General features: G+C 41.1%; 1 protein-coding gene across 1 annotated transcript; it reads right to left on the bottom strand.

The window, feature by feature from the left end:
* Positions 1 to 467: 467 nt before the first annotated feature.
* LOC308106559 (mitochondrial inner membrane m-AAA protease component AFG3L1-like) lies at positions 468 to 11,132 on the bottom strand. The gene is made up of 17 exons (XM_080458378.1): positions 10,921 to 11,132; positions 9,474 to 9,564; positions 9,284 to 9,343; positions 9,080 to 9,198; positions 8,476 to 8,625; positions 8,312 to 8,386; positions 6,917 to 7,041; positions 6,527 to 6,800; positions 6,164 to 6,301; positions 5,790 to 5,943; positions 5,565 to 5,672; positions 4,077 to 4,202; positions 3,816 to 3,926; positions 3,079 to 3,194; positions 2,780 to 2,980; positions 2,425 to 2,619; positions 468 to 1,342 (listed from the first exon to the last, which is right to left on the bottom strand). Exons 1-17 carry the CDS (start codon positions 11,053 to 11,055, stop codon positions 1,115 to 1,117), a joined length of 2,406 nt encoding a protein of 801 aa, XP_080314504.1. The 5' UTR covers positions 11,056 to 11,132; the 3' UTR covers positions 468 to 1,114.
* Between the last annotated feature and the right edge of the window lie 382 nt (positions 11,133 to 11,514).

Here is an 11,514-nt window from a genome sequence, read left to right as displayed (position 1 = left end):
TTTTGTTATAAGAGGAAAGTTGGTGAGCAACAATACATCAGACTGAATTCATACTTTAAATGTGTGATAGGTTCAAACATGTCTAAGTAATTCCTATTAAATACATTCTGCATTTATGCATTAAATAAATTAATCTACTTTTTGAGGAAATATTGAAATTATTTCACCTTATTTTTTCACACAAATTTCACCATTACTTTTTATAGGATGAAAATTTTTTTTTATTTCTATACGATCACATTCTCAAAATGTCAATGGACTCGACAGATATGAAAGCAAATCTCTTCCCTTTTTCAGATGTGAAAAGCTGTAATGTTACACAGTGTAAATCACAGCTTGTCAATGATATTGTTCTATTCAGGTTAGTTTAATATGATAACCGAAAGTACACCCTGTAGCATGTACAGGGTTTATCAGCCGTACGTTATGATAACCGAGTCCACTGAAAGACTACAGTGGGTTCAAAATGAGAAACATTGTTTATTGTACAACGGTACAAAGGAAGATTAAAAACAGTCAAAAAGTGCAGTCAAGGTGAAAGATCTGAGACACAATAGAGAAGAGAAGAAAAAAAAAAAGGCTTTTCTCCCTTTCAGGGAAAACACACAGTACACTTATAGGCACCAAGAGAATAGACGTATGGCTGACATCTATTCTACGACAAACATCCCGATTATATAGTTGTTTCTTTCATGGGAATGTCATCCAAGCACCAAACTCTGAAATTCAATTGGATTGAAAAGCCACAAAAAAAAAAAATAATAAAAAACGTTTACAACAGCACAGCATGTTGCTTCAGAAGAGAAGTGACATCTATAAAAACATTTTTTTTTTTTAGTTTGAGCTCAGTAATTCTCCTGTCCATGTCCCCTACATATTTGTGACATTGTTCAGGGCGATTGCACTTTAGGATTGCATCAAAAGTGAGGAAGCAGGAGGGTAGAAGGCACTTCCAGTAGATATATAAGCTACAAACTGTATTTTCATGTAAAAACTCCAATATATACAATATAAACCACAATAAATTGCACATTCCAGGAAGACCTGGATAATAAATCATCATTTATCTGCAGAATGTCAGTGGAATATGTTGCCTTGAGGCAACATATGCATATTAAAGGTAGACGGCTGATTTGTTTTGCCGTTTCTGTGGGTATTTCTCATCTCCAATGTTTTTGTTCCAGTCCTTTAGCCCTTTGGGTAGTGAGGCGTCCTCTTCCGGTTCCCCCAACCCTTCGACCAATTCTTCATAAGAGGACTTTTCCTGAAAGGGACGAGGTCCAAGCAGCTCCACCATGTCACCTCGGTCCAGAATCTCTTTTTCTAAAAGACGTTTTGCCACCTGCAGTGAACCACAAGCAACACTTAGACACAGTTTTCGATATCTCTCAGTAAAAAAAATTCTAATTTACATTTTCTTTATATTTCTCATATAAATATATAATGGACATGGTCAGAAAGGCATTTTGAAAAGACTTCATTGGTAAACTGTATTTTTGTATTAAATATGTTGGATGTAGGCTGATATCCAGGCAGGCAGGTACTGCTGTACTCGCCTGCCTAAGTCCTTATTCGGCATGTCTTCTTTTCAGTGGACATGCTAAAAGCATTTTGTATTGATTGTATAAGTCACACGTGTTACAAACTTAAGAATACTATAAACCTTTATTTGGATTGTGATATTTAAAGATTCAATTTACATCCAGTATAAATGTAACTATGTACCACAGTTGTTTTCAACCTATTTACAGCCAGTGGCAATCGGGAAATTATCAGTATTATCAAGTTTAAATCAGGTCTGTAGCTATGACTGGCTTGGTCTATATATATATATATATATATATATATATATATATAACATACAGTAAGTCGAAGATTAGCTGACTTAAGATTAAAGATTTGACCCCCTAAGTGGCAACAGGCTTCGATTAGAATAGATTGGATGATATTCTAGACGGGGTCTGGTAATGGTCCAAGTCGGTCTGAATTGTGTCTGAACTGGATGTGGACCATGTCTTGGCTGGAAAAACGCCTTGCTTGGGTGCATCGATGAATTAAAAATAAGTCAAATTTAAAATGGGAAAGCACCAGAGCTTGAGAACAGCTATATATGTACTATGTATTTACCAGTACCATGTATTGTGTGCTGCCCTCTCCCCTCCCCTTGTTTTGTTTGCTGTCAGTTGTAATTTTTTGTATTGTTTTTTTGTTGTTGTTGATATTAATTAAAATATTAAAAAATATATCAAATCTACCTTTTCTATAATACTCAGGTTATAACACATGCAGCGGAGCAGCAGCAACAGTTTCAGCTACAGGCAGTTGCATTTTTCTCAGACGACGATCCTCCTTTCATGGGTAGCATTTGAGTTGGGCGTTATAAATTTGAATAATTTAATTTACAAGAAAGTGACGAAGTCGCACCTTCTCCACCATTTCTTTCCTGTCGTTGACGAGCTGAATTGTTCGTTGGAAGGCACCATCGATGAGCAGGCGGACCTCCTGGTCTATGAGCTGGGCTGTGGATTCACTGTATGGTTTCTCGGTTACTACACTTCCCTGCTGAGGGAGGTCAAAAGAAATCTGACCCACCGCCTCATTCATGCCAAACTGGACAACCTAAAATATGAAGAGAAATCACAGCTGTAAAAGGGAGCCAGATTGCAAAAATAAAAGAGTGAAAATCAGAAATGATAGTTTAACCAAATTGACTCTCGTCTTGGTAAAGGTCACAGCTTTGAGTCAGTGCCGCCAGTTTACACAGAGCTTGTTTGATTACCTGTGCATAGGCAGACTGTGTGACTTTTCTCAGGTCGTCTTGAGCGCCAGTCGTGATTCGGCTAAAGAAAACTTGCTCTGCCACTCGGCCTCCCAACATCATGCACATCCTGTCAAACAGCTGATCCTGGGTGAACAGGTACTGTTCCTTTGGTAGATACTGTGCGTAGCCCAAACCCTTCCCTCGAGGGACGATGGACACCTGGTGGGTACACGACAATCAATCTCACTGCTGAGTTTGCACAGTCAGCATCATGAAAAAAGAAAAGGAATTCAGACTAAAGAGGTGGGAAAGAGTACCTTCAATAGTGGGTCTGCGTGTTCAAGGAACCAGCCGACGACGGCATGCCCAGCTTCATGATATGCCACGGTTGTCTTTTCTGGCAGCTGTAGTACCTGAGTCTTCTTTTCTAAACCTAAAAAACAACAGGGTGTTTAACAAAACTGCTCAATATGTGATATGCACAGGAGAAAGATATTGTTCAATTGATTTGTTTCATGAAAACCCCACTGTGAGTACAGCATACGAACAACCTCCCTTTATGGCTTCACAAAGTAATCACAGCTACATCCTGGAGGAAAGGTCTGCATTACTCATTTCTCATTAGAGAAACACAACATAAAATTACTATTTTAGGTTCACAGATGTAGATTAGAAGAGAGCCACGCGAAAAATATCCCATTAACACCGAAATTCCTTTTGGATCGCTGCTGATGATTTCTGAAAACTTCAAAATACCAACAGCAAAGAATTGGATCTTTGCAGGACGACCATCCGAGCACAGACCAGGTTCACAAGAGCTTGTCAGTACCATCAAACAGTTATTTTGAACAACTGCCAGATATTGAATGTTGAAGTCGGAAAACCTCATTCACTCATTGCACTTTTTTTTTTTTTTTAACAAATCCAGAAACTAATTTCAGGGCATCAACCTACAGTAATAGCAGTACTTTTATGGCAGTCTTATCTTTTGTAACATGTATAGGCACTGACAATCGCACTTCATTTGATAACTAAATGTGGTGGTTAAACTTACCTCCAATAACTCTTTCGATCGCCTGCTCAAAGTGTTTATTAGTGATACACTGGTTGAGGTGACGAGCAGCTATCAGTGCAGCTTCATTACACACATTGGCAATATCAGCCCCTGAGAAGAAGCAGAGATCAAACACATTTGTTAGATCACACTGTATAGACAAAACCATTGGCAACACATGCAAAATTCAAACTACATGAATTGCGTTGTAATTTGCCAATTCAGAGTGCGCACACATGGGCGCGTATCTCCTCCTCTTACCAGTAAAACCTGGAGTCAGTGCGGCGAGTTTCCTGGCCAGAGCATCTACGGCTATGCTGGAGTCTAACTTCAAAGGTCGTAAGTGCACTTTAAAGATGGATGCCCTGCCTTTTATATCTGGTGGTCCTGCAAAAGAGAAAAGCAAACATGTTGACGATTATTCCATTAAGGTTGGGACTTGCTGGACTGTAGCCTATCATATCCAACAGAAGGAAGATGACAGGCTTCAATGTGGGAAGATCTCAGGTCATTACAGAGCAACCACAGAGAGACAATCACACATTCACACCTGCAGCCAACTTAGAGTCACATAATAGCCCAACATGCAAGTCTTTTGGGAGAAAGCCCAGAGAGAACATGCAAACTCCACAGCTTTTTTAGGCATGCACTTATGGCACATAGCTGATTTTAGATTAACCACTGACCAAATAGTTAATACCATACACACATGTTTCGAAGCCAAGTACTGCAAGAACTGGTTTAAAGTAGTTGCTGACAGTAGTAGTTGAACTTGACAGTGGTTTTTTTTAGGTTAGAGGTTAGATTGTTGTTTGTTGTCACAGAGAATACCAAATCCTCATTAAGTCAGTAACACACATATTTAGGCAGACAAGGCAGTAGTGGTTGGCACTCTGGTTGGATTCCGTGCTTCTGTCGGCCTTCCTTTTTAGACTTTCTCCAGGTGTTCATTAACAAGTGAGTGTGTTTGACTGTTTTCATTCCCGTTTCTCCCTGGTGATGGACTGGACCTATCCAGGGTCAAATCTGTCTTTCAACCACTTTAAATTGGGGTTGGCTCCAGATCCCCTCAACTCTACAAATACTACTACAAAAAAAAAAGATGGATGGATGGATGGATGGATGGATGAATGGATGGATGGATGGATGGATGTAGAAGGAATGCTTAAGACAGACTGTTTTATTACATCAGTCTACAAAAACAGGCCAATTCTGAGGTTTACAGAAGCACAATTAATCTCTTGTATCTTAAACCCAAACTCACTTTTTTTTCCCCACAAAAGTATTAACATTACGACATAACAAGTTATGCAACTAATTACTACGCCTGTTTTCAAGCAACTGCTTCTGACCGTTAACTGTTTGGATAGGACAACAAACAGCAAAAGGGGACAGAGAAGCTAATTGTGTTAGTCGATCATGTGGGCCTCCAGTTATCTAATCTCTCACACTGAAAAATGAACAGCCGTCTCAATTTGACCCTGTTTTCTTTGTCGGAGAGTAATCTACCTCTCAACCTGCAGTGCTGGTGTCAGACAAATTAGATCTGAGCAGCCAGAACAAAGATCAAGTAATTCAAGCAAACATGAAAGGAAGTTGGAACCAGCGCGCACATTTAATGACATCGCAAGAAGACAAGCAGAGGAAAATGGGTGAAAATAGACCGGCTTCAAACAATGTCCTTATGGAAACAACACATTGAGTGTAACACAGGAGTCTGAGCCCCTCAAATACGTGCTGATGTTTTACCTATGTATATATGTCGATCAAAGCGTCCAGGCCGCAGCAGAGCAGGATCCAGGATGTCAATTCGATTGGTTCCAGCCAAAACAATTATGTTTGTGCTACTGTTGAATCCTGCGGTGACAAAAATATGCAACACACAACGAGTTTATGAAACATTACGTCTTGAATGAAAAAAACAAAAAAACAAAACAAGGCTAAACCACCAAAAGAGACGGTACAACTGCTCACCGTCCATTTCCACAAGCAACTGGTTGAGAGTGTTTTCCTGCTCGCTTTGGTCACCGCTGTTACCTCGACCTCTCTTCCTGCCGACTGCATCGATCTCGTCAATGAAAAGGATGCAAGGCGCATTTTTTCTGGCTCTGGCAAATGTATCCCTTATCTAATAAAGGACAAAGAGAAAGCGGGAAATAAGGTCTTTTCAGAAATAACTGCAGCTCAAGTCACAGAATTTCTCTGCTGCGCAAATGACAGAACCAATGCCGCCGTCAACCGTCCAACTAATGAATGTGTTTACAGATGAGGCCAAACAGGAGCATGAGCTGCATGTGACACATCATATAACATCAGGAATCTTGAAGATCATTCAGCTCAGTCCTCACCCTTGCTGGGCCCACACCAACAAACATTTCCTGGAACTCTGAGCCATTGACTGTGATGAAGGGGACGTTGGCCTCTCCCGCTGTGGCCTTTGCCAACAAGGTCTTCCCTGTTCCAGGTGGACCAGATAACACAGCTCCCTGGAAGCAAAAGGGTTAGTTACACAAGGCGAATGTATTCAACCTTGAGCTTCCAAAGGCGTTTTTCAAAGTAAGAGGGATATGTTTATTAACATGTATTTACACTAAGTGGTACTATTGATCATTTTGATACAATACAAATAAAACTGAATTGAATTGAATTGAACTAAAGGACCATCAAGTATCTTTAATTTTTTTTTTTTTTTAAATGAGCCTTTCACACACCTTGGGAATCTTGGCGCCCAGTTCATGATACTGACGAGGATTCTTCAGGAAGTTCACAAACTCTAAGATCTCAAGTTTGGCCTCTTCACAGCCTGCAACATCTTTGAAACGCACATTGATGTTGTCTGTAATTATCTTGGCTTTGGATTCACTCATGCTGAATGGGTTTGCTTTGCCTCTGCTGACATTCCTTCCTGCCATTTGCCCATGCCGCATGGTATAAACTAAAACCCCGACCAAGAGTATGGCTGGGAGAACAGTAAAAAAGAGCGTCCTGTTGGTAAGAAAGAGGAAACCAATTAGACCAGAAGCCACATGCGCAAATGTATGGATATGCAGAGAACAGTATGTGAGTCAAGTTGAATAAATAGTAAAGTTGTATTTTCTCACCCATCACTTTCACTGCTGTAGAAAACTGGCACTTTGTTTGTGGAGTCGATGCCCAGGTCCTGCTGAGCCATCTCCAGGTTACGCTCAAATGATTCCACGCTGCCGATGTTGAACCAGAAATAGCCCTGAAAAATGAAGACAAGAAAATAAGCAATTTCATATGCTTATGTAAAATCCGTTATTATGTAACTGGCCTCCAAGGGACTGCAGCCCCGGCCGTGGAGACATGCAAACATCATTGGGGAATACGCACGACAAAAACGGAAATGAGAGGTGAGACACCGATCCAACATTAGATCATGGGCTCTTGTTCCGTGAATAGTTGAATGTGTGGTGTAAACACTATATGTTAGTCTCGTTTGTTGGAAAATAATAAACATACAAATATTATAGTATTGGTGGTGAAGCTTTCAAAGTTCAGAAAGAGGTTTGGGTTGCAAGAGGAAGTCAAGTGAAAGGGAGGAAAAACAGCAACACATCAACTGCATCCAATATGTAAAGAAGCAAATCTCTCCTCTCAGTCGAGTTTTAGAATTGTTGGTAAATTATGTTTGTACAGGCTTAAGTTGAAAGAATTCCAGCTAAGTCTTGGATTATGATTCAAGCTACGGAAACAAACAGGACACTTGTGGTAACAAACAGGCAGAATTTACACATAAACATTCTAGTTTTCTCAACTTTAATCACAAGTTCTCATCCGGGATCACTGCTCCATTCAAACATCATAGAATCTGGTTATTAAAAGACTTCGAACTCTTCTCCACGACCGGTTGCAGCACAATTTAATAATGAGCCTAAACGTTACTATTGCCTGCCTATTACTGTCTTTATATGAATGCTATGTCACGATAAGTAAACAAGGTAGCTCGCCCTCACTGCTGCGTTACAGTCATTCGCCAGTCAGTGTCGCCTTATCTCCCTGCCCTCAGTCGACACAATTCATTTATTAAAACGTGGGAAAAATCCGACCCTCAGGTGGGGTGGTTTAGGTCTTATGTTTGACATCCCTGCTTTAAGTGTGTATGTCGAGCCTCAACGTCCCATCACCCACCAGGTTCACTCCTTCTCCGACCTTGGACAACGTTTGATAGATTCTGATCACTGCTGACCAAAAACACATTCACTGTAGCTGCAGTAGGAATCAGTAAAAACATCATATTTTCTCATTATAAAACCCCCTACTAACATGGTGAATGGACAATCAGCTGTAATAACGGTGGTAATAATGCTAAAGTTGATTTTAGAACATTATTTGCACCATGATGACTCCAGGGTGTAAACCTGCATGTCTTTAAGGAAATATGTGAGTAACTTCAGGGACAACTGTCATGATTGAGAGTCATGTCGACACTGACCTCCACAGTAACTATACAAGAGCGTTATTGTTATACTGACCACATCTGATGTGCTCACTCCATGAGCTGGAAACACTTTGACATACTGCTTGTTGACAACCTCCAAATGGCCCACCTGTGTGAGGAGCGCAGAAAATTATGTGGCGAAGAGCCCACAAACACAAAGGACGGAGACAGAAGACAGGACCGAATCAACCGTCTCACCAAGCCTCTGTTCAAGTAGAGATGCAGGAACTCCTTCCAGGAGATCTGAATCCCCGTCTCTCTGAAGTTAAAAAACAAAAAAGCCGCAGCCATTCCTGCTGCGCCCAGAGCGAGGTTCCAGGCTGTTTTTGCATCAAGCTGAAAATCCTCCTGTTTTCAAAGAGAGAGGAGAATCGGTTACTATGAGAAAATCATCCCTCTGTGCTCACCTTGGAGCAGTTGTGGGATAGTTCTCAAAGCAACGTGTGGTCCCTTTCAACAGACTCGTGTGTAGGACACAGTGGTGACGCCTGGTGCAATAACTGCATACCGCACAGGATTTATGCAGCCTTCAGCTTCAGATGTTTCACAAATTCCCCCCGCGCAATATGGTTTTGATGCCACGGCTGCTTTGCGATCAGTAAAGCAGTGGGTTGCATCACTGACCTCTCTGATTAAAATATAGCTGTTGGGTCATAAATGCCACTTTTACTAATTCAAAGTGTGCACAGATGGAAATATTACAAACAGCATGTGTGTGTTTTCTGCAGTATTTCAGTTTGTGCTTTTAACAACCGCGTGTGACAAAGTCTGGCAACAGTAACCTTCTGTACATGAGTCCCACCTGAAAGCGTGTCCACCAGTCGGATTGCTGATCGCTCCCTCCTCTTCCTCCTCGGCTGCCTTCATCATCTGCGTCCCGGGCTTCAGTTTCCAGAGACTCTTGCTCTTTGGCGGTTTCCTCTGAACATCAACAAACAAACGATGGAGCGCTCCGGCAGAGATGACAAAACAAGATTTTCAACATTTACTGGGACGCATTCCTCACCTTCGACAGTTTTGTTGATGCCCGTAGTTTCTTCACTCTTTGGGAAAAACTTGTCAAAACCTGAAGTATTACAGCAACAAACACAGAGAGGAAGTGATTATGTGACACACACTGACCTTTAAGATTAGGGTCAAAATGTGCACTGATTTCTTTTAATTAGACTCAATATGAGCATTAGGAGGCGCCCGACCTTTTGGTGGCTTGTTGGAGCTGAGAAACCGATTGAGAGCAAAACTGTGTTGATATAATCCTCCACATCGCCGTTGGATAAGTGAAGTCCTCTGAAATAAAGATGTTGCGTAATAAATGTGTTAACAATGAAGGCAGGACCAAAAATAACCTGTAAAAAAAAAAAAAAAAAAAAAAGCATGCGATATGTTATGTCATGGATGTTACATCTAACTGATGTGTGAAGCCATAAATCAGTTTGAAGACAGCTGGACGAAGTGGAGCAGTTTTTATTTTAACTTTTCTTACGCTATTATATGAAATCTACTTTGCTTCAAATAACATTATGATTAATGGGATTACTGAAATCCCATTACGGGGATCTGCTCGACATTCAACTAAATGACATAAAGGAATCAAACCAATTACAGTTAACCCAGTTGTACCTGACACCAAACAGCTGCTCTGATGCTTGTATCTATTCAGTTACATGTTGGCTACCATGTGCTTTGCAAAGTCATGTCTATCCATGAATGATTTATGGGTACAAACAAAAGGCGCACCAGTCTGTCATTCAACTTGTGGAATAAGAGTTTATCTGCACACATACAACGTAGCTTTAATAATGGATGCAATCAAAGCTGATGAAGCATTTATTCCATTACTCTTGATCTATTTTTTTTTCCACATTTCTTTTTAAGTTATTACTCTGTGCAAGATGACTTCACCCCAGATTGGCCGATTGGTGCAACTGTGCATGCAGGGGTTGAGCTTGAACAAAAGAACCCCTGATTGTATAACATATCTTTATTTGTATCTCTGCTTGGTAGCTTGAACAGGTGCTGTGCCACTTTTCCAGCCCTACATAACATTTCCATCCAGAACACTGTGTTCCGCGGGGAGTCTATAGAGGAACACAATGTTCACGTGTGCTGCAACTGCACATACGATCAAAATCATGCAAACGTCAGCTTACTGCGAGAAACAAAACCCTGATCACACGACTTTACCACAAGAACGCTCCAATGTTCTCGTGCATGTCGCGACATGCTTCGTATTTATATTATTATAAATGAGAGAAATGAATGAATAAGCTCGCAAGTCTGTGGCACAGACACGCCCCCCTCCAGAAGAACACGATGAACTGAGGAAACTGACATATAAACCACATTATAAAACGGACATAGCCGACCGTGAGAGGACAAACAACACAGGAAGGATAAATAAACAGAGCAGCACAGTGTTTGTTTTTAGGGGTTTAAAGGGTTTGCTGCTGCACGCACGGAGCAAAACTGGAGTTCCCACCACAGACCTCCAACTCCGTTGCAAGTCTCTTAACTCCTGCAAACAACAGTTAACCGATGCATGTGTCACAAAGAAATCCCTGGGAAGTTTGTTATGACATCGTTTTGAAGATGCCATAACAAGTTTACGTAATAACGACGAAACAAAGACGGCGTGTCGTGTACCTTCAGCGCGGCGCAGTTGCGATATGTGGCCGAAATGGTGCTGAAGTCTCGACTCCACGTCCGGACCGATTGCACTCGGTTCCGAAACGGTCCGAAGCTGACGGAGAGGAGAGCCATCTTCCCGGTGACTGTCATGCAGCTGCACTGTGGACGGAATGAGTGTCTGCGGGGCAGGCGGCCACCCGGCTGCACCGCGAACCCCCTGCACCCAAAACAACAGGCAAGGCGTGTTCTCGCGAGATTTACGCAACCGACCCAATCCAGCACGGATGACTTATTATTTCATAACAGCTTTTGTAATTCGATGGGAAATTAACAAAAAAAATAATAATAATGACAGTGAAACGTGTAGGATTTTACGCAACTATTTTTGTGCTTTTAAATAGAATATAAAACTGTTGATTTCCGTCTCAAAAGTGAAATAATATGCTTGAATATAGCTCTACGGGTGACATCCCCAAGGATTTTCAATGGATCAGGGGTGGCAAAAATAAGGCTCACTCCCCACCCCTTCCCCAAAAAACAAAAAAACATACAACAACAAACCAGAAAAAAAACATTAAAGTAACTGATCTAGGAACACTCTGGCCACAT

This window comes from Lipophrys pholis, assembly GCF_963383615.2.
Source record: "Lipophrys pholis genome assembly, chromosome: 2".
NCBI lineage: Eukaryota > Metazoa > Chordata > Actinopteri > Blenniiformes > Blenniidae > Lipophrys > Lipophrys pholis.
The sequence above is the reverse complement of the archived record's forward strand: the minus strand, read 5'-3'. Positions and strand labels throughout refer to the sequence as shown.